Source organism: Garra rufa, chromosome 16 (genome assembly GCF_049309525.1).
Source record: "Garra rufa chromosome 16, GarRuf1.0, whole genome shotgun sequence".
Classification (NCBI taxonomy): domain Eukaryota; kingdom Metazoa; phylum Chordata; class Actinopteri; order Cypriniformes; family Cyprinidae; genus Garra; species Garra rufa.
The window spans coordinates 38,047,301-38,062,082 of NC_133376.1; the positions used below are offsets into that span (position 1 = coordinate 38,047,301).

The following is a 14,782-nucleotide window of genomic DNA, read 5'->3' on the forward strand; positions in this document are numbered from 1 at the left end:
ACTTCTTACTGTTAAATTCTGAAAAAACAGAGGTGTTAATTATTGGACCTAAAACCTCCACAAGTAATAACCTAAAACACAGTCTAATACTAGATGGCTGCTCTGTAAATTCGTCGTCATCAGTTAGGAACGTAGGTGTCCTATTCGATAGCAATCTCTCCTTTGAAAGCCACATTTCTAGCATTTGCAAAACCGCATCTTAAAAATATATCGAAATTACAACCTATGCTGTCAATGTCAAATGCCGAAATGTTAATTCATGTGTTCATGACCTCAAGGGTAGATTTTTGTAATGCTTTATTGGGTGGTTGTTCTGCACGCTTAATAAACAAACTCCAGCTGGTCCAAAATGCAGCAGCTAGAGGTCTTACTAGAACCCGAAAGTATGACCATATTAGCCCGGTTCTGTCAACACTGCATTGGCTCCCTATAAAACATCGTATAGATTTTAAAATCTTGCTAATTACTTATAATGTCCTAAATGGTTTAGCTCCTCAGTACTTGAGCGAGCTCTTATCATATTATAGTCCCTCACGTCTGCTGCGTTCTCAAAACTCTGGCAATTTGATAATACCTAGAATATCAAAATCAACTGCTGGAGGCAGATAATTTTCTTATCTAGCGCCTAAACTCTGGAACAATTTACCTAACACTGTTCGGGAGGCAGACACAATCTGTCAGTTTAAATCTAGATTAAAGCCACATCTCTTTAACCTAGCTCACACATAAAACATTAACACATTCCTATAATTCAAATCCGTTAAAGGATTGTTAGGCTGCATTAATTAGGTCAACCGGAACAGAAAACACTTCCCATAACATCTGATGCACTCGTTGCATCGTAAAAAAGAATGGCATCTACGCTAATATTAGTCTGTTTCATTCTTATTCCGAGGTCACCAGACCCAGTCTGTATCCGGATCAGATGGTCACTGCAGTCCCCCGGATCCAGTCCGTACCCAGCTTAGATCATTCATGGATCACCACCTAAAGATGACTTCTATAGCCCTGAATGTCAACCAGATGAGCTCTAGAGACGGATCATCAATGAAGACCTCGCCAACCTAGAAGGCCATCGGCGCTACTCCACAGGATCCTGATGAGTTCTCTACAATTGGACATTGTTACAAACTGCTGGTTTCGCCTGGCCAGAGGATAACTGGTCCCCCGACTGAGCCTGGTTTTTCCCAAGGTTTTTTTCTCCATTTCTGTCACCTGTGGAGTTTTGGTTCCTTGCCGCTGTCGCCTCTGGCTTGCTTAGTTGGGGATACTTTCCAGCGATATCGTATACTATTTGAACTGAACTGGATGATGATATCACTGAATTCATTGATGAACTGCCTTTAACTGAAAATTGATTGTTTACAATAATGCGTTACTTACACACTATTGTGCTGTTTAAATACTGTGAAGTTGCTTTGACACAATCTGCAATGTTAAAAGCGCTATAAAAATAAAGGTGACTTGACTTGACTTGACTAGACTAATTTAAAATTCAATGAAGCACATAATCAGTACCTGAGATTATTATTGTCATAGTTTGAGTGTTGTTGTTCCAGCCACAATGTTGCAGAAATAGAAATCATTTCTAAAATAGAATCTGCCGCAGTTGGACAGGACAAAAAATACCTTTTATTGTGTGCATCTGGTTAGGCCACTGTGTAATATTATTTAGATTTGATTAGGTTTCAACTTTACTTCAAATAACTTATCAACACTGGACATATAATTACAATTCTGTCATTATTTGCTCGCTGTCATCAGTTGTTTTTCACTGATAATTTCCACCTTCACTGCAGCCCTCAAATCAAATATGGCGCAAGCCGTTTTAGTTTTATGAGGCACCTGGTTATGAGACACTGGAGAACCAATAATGTTTGGTGTTATTGATGTCCAACCTAGAACGTAGATGCCAAATTTGATTTGAGAGCTGCAGCGGAGGAGAGGATTATCAGTGAATAACTTAAACATCAGTCTGTTCTTCACTTCAGATGGCTAAAAATACAGTGCAGACCATTTATATTGTGCCTTTTGTCAGCTTGTGGTCACTATGAAATGTTATCAGCATGGAAATAACAGCACACAGGACTGGACCAATAGCAAATAATGAGAGCGTTTTCATTTTTAGCTGGCTGCCCCTTTAAGAAACACACCCAAACTGTATTAAATCTATGATCCTAAAGCCAGATAAAGAAACAGCCCAGCGCCGAGCTCTGATTTGAAACTCACTCAAGGCTGTAATCACGTCACTATCACAGGATAGTGGTTATTTACCTGAAATGTTCAATTTAGCTGTGCACTGTGGCTGCTGCAATTTAGAGGGAGTTCACGGCTAAGACCAAACTGATCTGAAAGGTTCATTTGATAGTGTCAAGTTAAGAGATGAGGCTTCCCAATGCACACGGCTATTCGCTACAAGCCCAGTCCTCTTTAATGCTACAATGACATAAAGTGAATTTAGAAATCGGATACATGCTTAGAAGGATACTCATATGTTTTTGGCTTTAAGCCATTTCATTTTTTAATAATAAAGGCATTTTAAATAACACCACACAATTAAGCAAACATGCTGTGCATGATTTCAACAAGATTCAGAACCACTCAAGATTCAGTTTGGGGTCAGCAAGAAGTCTCTTACTCTCACCAAGGCTCAATTTATGTGATTAAAAATACAGTAAAATTTTAATATTGTGAAATATTATTACAATTTCAAAAAACTGTTTTTTATTTGAATATACAGTGAAATGTAATTTATTTGTGTGGTGCAAAGCTGAATTTTCAGCATCATTACTCCAGTCTTCAATGTTACATGATCGTTTCTGATTATCAATGTTAAAAACAGTTGTTCTGCTTCATATTTTTGTGGACACTGTGATACAGATTTAGAAAGCATTTATTTGTAATAGGTATGTTTTGTAACTAAAGCTGCAAATCGATTAGTCACGATTAAGCAATTCAAAACAAAAGTTTATGTTTGCATACTATATGTGTGTGTACTGTGTATATTTATTATGTACAGTATACAGTATATAAATACACATACATGGGTCAAAGACGTAAAGATGTCAACATCAAAAGAAATTTACAAAAGGGATTTTATGTCCATAGAGAACACATTAAATGTAAGTAAAGTGTCTACTAAATTATTAATAATAAACACTACAGTGTTCCATTAAAAAATAAGAATTGTCAATTTTGATTTCACGTCGACTTTAAGGTTTCAAATAAGTTTTTGAGACTGAAATGTCAAAATGTGGTTGAAATAATGTTACCTTGTCATTCAGTGTAACAATATTTATATAAAAATTTAAACAACATGCTTACTCTGACTTGTACATATTAAAATATATAAAAGAATGAGGGAGCATATTACATTTTATTGTGTTTTAAATGAGTAAAAATTCTTACTGACAAATGGGCAAAACCTAGGATAGTGGCAAATTTTAAATTGCCTTTTAATATGTCATAAATTGTTATAAATATGCCTGACAAGATTGTTACACTGAAGACATTTTAGTGGGTGTCTTCTATAAATAAGGTAAAAATGTATCATTTTTATTTTTTGCTCAGAAAAACAAAAACAAAAATGCAATTAAATTAAACAGAAAACTTTTTATTTATTGTTTGGGGAAAAACAACTATTTAAAGCAGTATTACACTTATTGTTTTTATGCTTAAACCCTTTTTCGTCTTTGACCCACATACATATATATTAAGAAAAAATATGTTAGATTTATATGTAAAATATTTATATTTATATATAATATAAATGATAAGTGTACAAGTGTTTATTACAAATAAATACAAATATGTATATATATATATATATATATATATATATATATATATATGTGTGTGTGTGTGTGTGTGTGTGTGTGTGTGTGTGTGTGTGTGTGTGTGTGTGTATTAATATATATACATAAAAAATATACAGTACACACACATATAGTATGCAAACATAAACTTATTTTGCATTGATTAATCACGACTTATTGTTACTGCAGCTCTATTTGTAAAATAAAATTTTAAAAATTACTGTCACTGCGGATTAATGAATTAATTCGATAACTGAATGCACCTTAAGAAATAAAAGTAGTAATTATTTTAATAAATTGTAACATATAATGTAATATACTTACATGGCAGCACAGACTTTTACAATAAAAGAGACAAGCAAGTTGCTATATTTTATCATTTTCTATCTATTAACAACAATATTTTTTTTTTTTTTTTTTTTTTTTTAGCTGAAAATCCATTATGTGTGTTTAATAGCAAGGCTCCACTGCGACAACTAACACCAAATAGTGTGACATGACCTGAGCCATGTTATCCAAAAGGTCAACGTGTGTTTAATGAACTGTATGTCATATTTTCAAAGGGCAAACTGAAATAAATCCACCCTGAGAAATACAGACAACAGTAAACACTGTTGTGACAACTAGCCCCGGTCTCCACACCACATAATGTGTTATTGACAGAAACTAGATTACATTTTCCTCTCACCTTATACTGTACAAAACATTCCCGTTTTTGGAAATCCTCAAAAGCTTGTTGTCAGTGGTAACCTCGTGGAAATTGGCTCCCTTTTCATTGGCGAAGAACAGATCGGGTTTCCAAATGGAGTCCAACATGGAGGGATCAAGGTCAAGGGAGTCATCGGGATATTCGCTGTAGGCCAGCCGAGGGTCGTTCCACTGCTGTCTCAGGAAAATGTTCACTCTGTAATCCTGTCGGGCGCACAAAGACAGCCATGTCAACAGATCAGAGGCGAGGAAGCGAGACCGGCACATTTTATCAGCTTTAGGAACTGTGAAGCTTCACAAGAACATGCTAGTATGGTCTAATCTTAGTCCAGGTAAATTTGATGCTGTCTCAGTATATATTTTGCTCTAGATAATTGTTATCCGCCCAGGCAGACTGGTGAGAGTGCGTAAAAGCAGACACCATAAAGCAGTGGCATTTCGCCCCAACATACTGCCATAATTGTCAATTCTTCTCCAAAACAGGTATGCGGTTATATCATTTCAGGGAGACCATTAAACCGTCTGGCCAGTAATGTACCTTGGGACAGAATATAGTGGATGACCTTTGCAATGGTAATCAGCTTCAGCATGCAAGGACATTTCAGGGCAATTATCCTAATGCAAGGTGACCGGTTCATCCCAAGAATCTCGAAATATTTTGACGGAGGAGAATCTTCTGTCTCAGGTTATTAGATTTGCCTCTTGGAGAGTGCAGCCACCATAGCACGGGCAAAGAACAAGTCCCATCGATTTTACTTTGTCAATATTTCCCCTTTATGATAAACAGCCCACGGACGCAAAATGAACCCTGCGAAAACAACACAGCGGCTTCATTATCTCAGGTGTTATGTAAACACATCCGTCCTCTTCAAATTACACACATTTAATGTGAAATCACCAAATTAGTAACACCTTTTGCTCTTGTCTACTGCGATTATCTGACAACCATACAGGACGCTCGCAGTCAAATGCTCCAGCTAGTTTCCGACAGAATGATTTTGCAAACAAGCGAGGAGTGGGCGCACATTCATCAGCTTTTTTTTCCTGATTTGATTTCTCTAGGCTAAGGAGAGTGATTTATGGCAACAACCCACTCATAATGCGATTCAAGCCCAAGGCCAGATCCTATCCTGACGGTGACATATTAGAAAAAGTTTGCACGACTCTCGCGCGCCCAACTCTGCTAACAAATGACGGACGCTGAAATTTACACGTTCGCTCTGCCGCGCTTCCTGGAGAAAATGAAAGAGCCGGCGAGCTAATTAAATAGCCACTCGCCTGTCCCGAGGGCCCCGTGCCTTACAAAAAGGGTAAACAATTAGGACAGTGAAAGGCCGGGGGGGACGTCGGTCTCGGTAGTGGCCGGAGTCGGTCAGATCATTACTGCATGAAACATTGTTCTCGGCTGCCCTATAAGCGCTAAAGATTTATCGATATCATTGGCGTTACCTGCTCCTGCCCTGCCACCTCGCCGCCGCTTGCTCAGTGTGAACACGAGCATGAGCAACTCGGATCAATTCCGCTGGTTATGGAGGAAAGAAAGAGTGGAAAGCGCTGCATTTGTTCTGCTTGAGGGGCTTCTGCAAGCTGCTGAAGTTTTGGAGCCGCTCAGCTGGTGCCAAACAGGAAATCTTGGCATTACTTAGTTTTGTGCTCATAAAGGCTCGGAAAAAGTATGACCTTCAGCAGATCAGCGTTTGGAAACATTTTCATTGCTTTTGCAAGCATCTAGCAATGTATGGACATTGAAAACACATTGGAAACAGCAAGGCCCAAGAGGTAGTTATGGACAAATAATCAATAATCAATTATATTATATATAAGCTTGTGAGACCATTTATATTGGCTTTATAAGTAGCATGGGTATATTTGTAGCAATAGCCAACAATACATTGCATGGGTCAAAATGATCCATTTTTTTTTTATGCCAAAAATCATTAGGATATTAAGGGGAAAAACTGCAGGCAAAAACGCTGTTTTTTCATGCACCTGTCAAGTTTGAGATTTTGGGCTTTTTGGTTTTTCATAAAGTGTTTTTTTTTCCAGACTAGTGGAAAGAAAACACCCAAAAGACACTGTTAAGTGTTTCTTTTATAGCACTTTATATATTTGTGTCAACAGATTTCAATTACAATACATATTTTTTAAAGGCGGTTTTCTCAAAATGAGTTTTTTTCTTCTACACTAAGCCATAAATCTCTGCTTCAGTAACACTTACACACACCAAACTTTATATTTATATTCCTGTCTATATCCTAAAGGTTTTTAGAGGGATTTGTTCTGAAATTTTTTAATAGAAATGTACACAAATTAGCATATATTTCATTAAATAATGCCTCATTTGCATATTTAAACCTAACATTTTAGAAAACTTGTAAAACAAACAATCTTTGCAATTATCAATGTAATCAATCAACTGGGTAAGTAAGGTGATAACTTTTTTTTTTTTACCCTAAGACATGAACATCTTGGATGACAAGGGGGTGAGTAAATTATTAGTAAATTTTGGTTCTGGAAGTGAACTTCTCCTAAGGCATCAAGAATAATAACTATATTAGCCTCCACAGCAACGGATGATAATGGTCTGGTTATTGCACTGCAGTTTTGTGGTCTGTACTTAATATACTGTAAGATAATCTTAAGAACATCTAAGTGTACTCAAATGTGCTACTTTGAGACACCATAAACTAAAATGTGCTTTTAACATACTATCTCGGTATTAAAAATGTATTTAGTTATTGTAGTACACCTGAGTGTACTGGTGTATGAAAGACGGGTTCAAGTGTAGTACAAGTGGTAACTAATTTTTTTTTTTTTAAAGTACTAAAGAATATTTTTTAGTATATTAAGTACAAAATTAGTGCACTTCAAATACATTATGGAAGTGGCCTTTTTTCACCCGGGATCAGTCTTTAAATCACAGATATTTAAAGAGTACCTGAAGTATACTTGCAATAGTTCCACTTTAGCACAATCAAATGTACTTTAGTATATCTTTAGTTGGACAATTGCTCAATTAAAGTGCATTGAGTATAAAATTAGTTGTTTCAGGGTATTTTTAGCAAGCACATAAATATGTAAATGTATTTGTAGGATACTTAGCACAAAATAAATGTACTTCAAATACAATGTAATAACCCTGTCGGCAATTTCATAAACCCATCATCTTTTTTGCATAGTGAGAAAAGACTATTGCTATTGCTGCTGTTATGAATAAAATATGACAAGACTGTAACGAATGAATTAGCAAATAGTGCCAGTGTTTCCCCTAGGTTTCCAGTGTTAGTGGGGGGGGGGGGGGGGGGGGTGCCGGTAGCCAACGTTACTTTTTTTTCCCCGGTACTTTACCCTACTTTGTGAAATAACGAAAACATTATTATAGACTTATTCAGTGGAAAAATAAGTCCAAAACTCTCTATTTTAACATTTTGAACAATAGGGCTCTACCAACTTTTGCTTTTTTTTTTTTTTAAATTCTTGTGTGTATTATTTTTTCTCATAATCAAATTAAAAGTATAAACATTTATTTATTTTTAATCAAATGAAAAATAAACCCTTTTAATTTTTGGCAAACAAACAGAGGTTTACTGTTAAAATCAATAAATAATAATAATTAAACATTTAAATAATAATTGTAGTATTTTTTCTACAATTAAGTGGTTAATCTTGTTATATTTATTTTTATCATATATATTGTTTCATGTCAATTATTTAAATAGGAATATATAAACAACTACATTATACTGTACAAAAGTAATACAAGACTAATGTTCTGTTACATGTTACTTTTATTTTGACAGGTTGCCTTGAAGTTTCTGTGTGTGTACAGCATGTTATGATGCTAGTTTTCTCAAATGAAACGGTAAAAGTGACACTCACAGCAGCTTTGGATATTGAGTTTATCTGTTCATGCGAGATGCAAATGCCCAAAATTAGCGGGAGCGTCACGTGTGCTTCAGTATATGCGTGTAGTAAAAGCGCGTCTCCTCCATTCATACATACAGAGGCAAACGGAGCATGCAGGATTCATATTGAAACGGTCTTTTTGCATTTCAGTTTTCACAGACACTAGTCCATATCGCGATTTGAATGAAGTAACAGACCAACTTTTGATTTATTAATCCAAAAATCGACGAATTTACGTGGCATTTCGCGCTATAGTAGATTCGGTTTTTATGAATGGAGTCCGCGATCCAGTCCGTGTTTTCGCAGATGAGACATTGTAAACACGCGATCATGTAAAGACAGAAATGACATGCCTTCGTGTAAATAAGATAAATAACACAAGGCAATTTAGTTTGTTTAATAAAAGAACAATGTATAGCCCTTTTCTATAGGAAAGATAACCTTAATGACTTCTATTGTGATCTGACGCTATATCAAAAATAAAATGAACTTGACATTCAAGGGGGGCGGGGGGTGCCGTTGGGGGGGCGGGGCGCCCCCCTAAGATAATGGTAGGGGAAACACTGAGTGCATACAACGTACTTAAAACAAGGTAAAAAAAAAAAATTGTAAACAGTGCTCACGATTTACTTATATAAAATTTAATATAGGATTTAAAATATTAAAACCTTGAAATAAACAAAAAATGAAAAGAAGGTTATGAAAAAGTTAAAGGATAACTATTGCCAAAATGCAACCTGGGCTGTTTTTTTTTTTTTTTTTTCTGTAAACGAGACAAACTTATATCTAAAAGCATAATTACGACAAACGAGCCGTTTTTGAGATTGACCGTGATTTCGTTTTGTGGTCAATGGCCGGTGAATGGGAATACTAGGGGCATAACTTTGAGCGCATCAAAATCGATATTTTTACAACACTAAGAAGGCTCGACACACCATGAAACTTTGCTCGAAGTATCGCCTGGGTCTCTACACATGAACTCCAGCATTGAGAACATTGTTTGTGTACACACAGTTTACTAAAAAGAAAGTTTTTGAACAACTCATTTTCACCGTTTGAGTTTCCGCTTGCGGCCGTCTTGCCAGTCAAGAAGTGTCGATCTCCGAATGCGAGGATGGATAGCTCCTAAAGCATATTTCCATTTAAATGCACGGCTAATTCGTTGTTTTGTCGCAAGTGAAAAATAATATTCTAGTTGTAAAAAGAGCCTCATATAAGCCTAATATTTCGTCCTATGGAGTCCATTCATTCGTATTCGGAGATTGACACTTCTTGACTGGCAAGACGGCCGCGAGCGGAAACCCAAACAGTGAAAGTGAGTTGTTCAAAAACTTTCTTTTTAGTAAACTCTGTGAACACAAACAATGTTCTCAATGCTGGAGTTCATGTGTAGAGACCCAGGCGATACTTCGAGCAAAGTTTCATGGTGTCGAGCCTTCTTAGTGTTGTAAAAATATCGATTTTGATGCGCTCAAATTTATGCCCCTAGTATTCCCATTCACCGGCCATTGACCACAAAACGAAATCACGGTCAATCTCAAAAACGGCTCGTTTGTCGTAATTATGCTTTCAGATATAAGTTTGTCTCGTTTACAGTAAAAAAAAAAACAGCCCAGGTTGCATTTTGGCAATAGTTATCCTTTAATTTAACTTAACTTCTCACTCACATGGACTTAATCATTTGTACTGACAAATATGTATTAAAATTTGAAAAATGCATGATAGAAGAATGTTTCTTTTACATATTTAGTGTTACATATGTACATCATTTTAATCAATATACTCACCATTGTTGTTTCAGCAATGGATCCAAAACTGTTTATAAAAATGTTGCACGTTACGTTCACAGGTGGACCTGTGGAAAAAGAAAAAAGAAAAACAACAAAAAACAACAACAAATGAGTTAACTGATACTGACACAATTAAACAGGTTATCCTTTAAATTTGAATCTTACCAAAATGTAAACATTCTTTATTAAGAAACAATTACTAATACTAACCAAAACTTACCTGCTTACTGCTAAATAAGCACATTGTCATTGACATAAAGCATGTAAATCTGATTTTCAAAATATATGCATCATCTTAGCCTACAAAACAAAGATACTGTTAAAATATGGAACAATATTATTTTATTCACAAAGGATGTTGAGGTGAGCCTTCTGTAAAGACAAGGACCAGCGGTTTTATTATTTAGACAGAACAAACCCACAAAAACAAGCCATTGTTCCTCCCAACTCGGTTTTAGAAATATTATAAGCAAATCTCTTATGCTAGTGCACGAATGAAAACCTGCAGTCATGGGGATGCTGAACAGAAACCATACTTCTGTTGTTAAAAGAAGCAAGCGATCCATCACATATGGCTCTGTAAACACAGAAAGGGGGATATTCTGAGTGACACTGCGCTCATGGCCTCGTAAAGACCCTGTCAGGCTTCTCCAGACTTCTGATTTAGTTAGATACAGAGCTGCTGAACAGCATGGAGAAACCCTGAACCCCATTTCTCTGCCTGCTGACTAGCCACACGCAGCATCCTAAGGTGCTGAATGAGTAGATTACTACAAATGAACATATTGCAATCTGCAAAGTCGGGCAAAATTTATTAGTCACTCTATAAAGGCTGCAAATTTCTCCTGAGGTGTAATCCACAAGAAAACTATTACTTGGAAATAAATCCACATTACATTCAACAAAATTCTGCACACAACTGTACCATGTGGTGCCATCAGAAATGTTTTAATCGAGGAATAGTCCACAGTCAGAATAACACCAAGTTCAATTTTTGACAAGAATGAAAAGGAGGCTTTAGGGATTCAAATACTTACTCAATAAAACTGTTGTTTGAAAATTGTGAGTTGTGAAAATGACATGATCTAGGACCTTTATAAAGTGTGTAAAATTGTAAAGACTGCAATCCAACCCTTTACAGCATTGTTTTCATCAGTGTTAAATTCAATATGGTGCCTAGCCTGACTAAGGGATATATCTTCCTTACGAAAGGGCTTTATTACAGTAAAAGTGTAGTAACCTTGTTTTTTTTTTTGGCAAACTGACCGCCGTTTTACTACAAACACCTTAGTGTAGCAAAAACCATTGTTGATTTGTCATTACCACTAAAATAACTATGCTTTATGAGTTTTGTTTTATTTGTAGTAAAAACCTTTTTTTTATCAGGTTCCTGTTTCAAAACCTAGTTGAGCTGCTTCATTGCCTACTACCTTCTAAGGGAGGATCCTATCCATATCCAACAATTTGTAATGTTCCATACGTTTAGCTTTTTGCACGAAGACTTAACTTGGAATTGATTACAATAGAGTTTGACGTGCATGTTGGTAAACTAACAACACAATACTCTAACAAACAAGTAGTTCAGTAGAATATAAAATTTTATGTATCAAAATATGTCACTTTTATTCAATTTTTACAGTCCTGAATGAAATATAGCATTATTTATAAATCAACATTGCTTTGTCTGCCATCTTGGATCATAATGCATTACCAGTGAAGTTCACATGTGATGATGCCTCATAATTTGGGTTAAATTTTGGAGATTTTGGAGAGGCTAGAAATGGCAAGATAGCTTTGAAAGCATTTCACAGACAATATAAATACATTTAGACTATTTAAAGGGGACCCATTATGCAAAAATCACTCTTATAAGGTGTTTGAACATAGTTGTGTGGCCACAGTGTGTGCAAACAACGACGCTATAATGGTAAAAATCCACCTTTTTTTATAATCTCAAATCATAAACAGTCTCTCTGAACACACAAATCCAGATTTCTTCCTATGATGATGTAGGGAAAAAGTCCCACCTATTTGTGATGATCTCTGCCTTTTTGCATAGAGACAGATATAATGGAAATACTATGTCATTGACAAAGAGGCATTACAACTGTTGTGTTTTGGGATGCACCAATGAAAAAAGGAGTCTCCACAGACTCCCTTCATCTGAGACGCTGAGGAGAAAATTGTTTAAGTCCCTCTTATCTTTAGGGATCAATATTAACGCTTTGTGCGCGAACGTCGACTCTAGACAAAGCAAGTATCATGCGTTTGTTTTCCAAATGGCCTTTCTGAAAGCGCTTCTTGGCACTCTAATGTTGCTAAATCTACCAATGTCTCTGCCTGTGTTTACCGATGCTACCTTCACTTGCTACCAGAATGATCGTAAACAGGAATGTGGTAGTTAAAAATTGCATATGAAAGCAATGTTAAGTCGACCAGTTTGTCGAGCACGTGATTACAAGTAGGACTTATAAAGTTTGTGGTAGCAAGTGATGGCACTATGAGACCAGCTATGTCGTTATTTTATCGAGTCGTACTCCCCGTCTATGTAATTCATAAATGCGCATTATGCACAGTACAATCAGATGACTGACTTTTAAACCGATTCCGGTTCGAACATATTAGGCTGAACACCGCTACTAAGAGTTTCTGACATTTTCAGTGCGTGAGATTATCTTTTGTTTTAGCTGGCTGTTGAAGCTCCACCCTCTTTTGAAAAAGAGGGGTGGGAGCACCTGCTCATTAATATTTAAAGGGACAAACACAAAAACGGCATATTTTGGCTCAAACCCAAAAAGTGGCAATTTTAACAAGCTATAAAAAATAATCTGTCAGGTATTATGCACTAAAACCGTGCATTTGGATTTAATTTGGATTTGTCTGTGCATGTTTTTTTTTTTTACTTTTAAAGGTTTGGTGCCCATCCACTGCCATTATATGACTAACAGACTGCAACGGTTTGAGTTAAAAATCTTTGTTTGTGTTCTACTGAAGAAACAAAGTCACCTACATCCTGGATGCCCTGGGGGTAAGCATATAAACATCAAATTTTCATTTTTGGGTGAACTATCCCTTTAATAAATGCAATCACATTAACTAAACCCATTCGGATTAAGCCGACTAAATCTACTAAGTCTAGACTAAAACTAGACTGAAACAATTCAGGTGACTAAAATATGAAAAAAGACTATGACTAAGACTAAATCAAAACTTGCTGTCAAAATTAACATGCGGGGCATTAAAATAACTTTTGAACATGCACTTGCTTTTTACTTTCACTTTCGAGATTTGCGATCACATGTACTCCAACTATGGAGCGTCAGTACTTACCACGCATTTACAAAATAAGATGTTTGTCAGTATTGCTCAGGATCTCCAAATCATTCGCCATCGTCCTATCAGTCATCTCTCCTTACTCTGAAACTGAAATTTTATGTACTATATGCTATAAAATAGCAGGCTACTGATATTTACCAGCTAACCATGTCCCTTTAGTGGTTATTTAGGTTCTTAAAAGAGCCTTTTTCTAGTATAAAGAACCTGGAAAGGTTCTATGGATGTTAAAGGCTCTTCACAGAACCTTTATTTTTAAGAGTGCGCCTACTGAACCAGCTTTTGCAGGTGACTAACTAGGTTTGGAACTGGCTCGAATTGTAGCACATTATCAGGCAGTTCCTGTTTGAGGCTCTATACAGTGTCAGGCCCCATAGTTACTTGCTCTTGGCTTATTTCTTCCACTGGGTATTATACCGGCTGTAATCATTTGTCTGTTCTTGGCTTTCCTTGCCGTATGTGACGCAGCGCAGAGGAAATCTAATGTCCTCACCCCCACTGCAGTTCATTTGTGAGCCCAGCCTCCAATAAGGAGAGAAAGACAGAGCTCATTAACTGTCAGGAACGGGTGAGTCATCGCCAAGAATGATTTGCTTTGCCATGTTTTTGCCAAACAATCTGCGCCCCGCTCTACTAAGAGCAGCTCACTGCAGAGGGATGCAACCGCCAGCGAAAGGGATGCTCGGGTTATTTATACATTTTTTACTCGGCGAATCAGACCTTAATTTCTGAGCCGTGCCTCCACCCTCATCTCGTAGGGGTGACGGTAGTTTAGAAGCCTCACACGTTTCAATGCGCCTCTCTTTATTACACCGACAAAAACAGGACACGCGAGTCGCAAAGATCAGCCTCGTCTTTCCCAGAGAGAAAGTGAGCGAAGAGCGGTTTTCGTTACCGTATTGACATCGCACAATTAAGTATTTACGGAGAAAAGAGAGACATTCAGAGAGTCATTACTGTGATGAATTTCTTGCATAAACAGAACAATCATTAATCAAAATTCCCTTGGGAAAGTATAATCCCTTTAGAACACCCATAAATTACACCGAACTGAAAACAAAAATAGTGAGCCGAGAGACCAATTACTTCTTTATAAACCAACAACCACAACTCATACCTGTTTATAGTCATTCATTAACAAGGTCTACGTCTAAACTGATCAATAGCAGAGTCCATCTCTTTACCTAGCAGCAATGGCTCAAAAGCCATTAGTATGTTTTACGCCGGTCA

The 14,782-nt window shown here is 36.5% G+C and overlaps 1 protein-coding gene across 2 annotated transcripts in view; it reads right to left on the reverse strand.

The window, feature by feature from the left end:
- glra1 (glycine receptor, alpha 1) overlaps positions 1–14,782 on the reverse strand; it is a 98,673-nt gene that overhangs the window by 52,009 nt on the left and 31,882 nt on the right. For both annotated transcript variants that reach the window (XM_073820877.1, XM_073820876.1), the window contains 2 exons: positions 10,217–10,284; positions 4,504–4,727 (listed from right to left, as the gene is read on the reverse strand). In XM_073820877.1, coding sequence (XP_073676978.1) covers positions 4,504–4,727; positions 10,217–10,284 — 292 coding nt within the window. The remainder of the gene's footprint in view (positions 1–4,503; positions 4,728–10,216; positions 10,285–14,782) is intronic.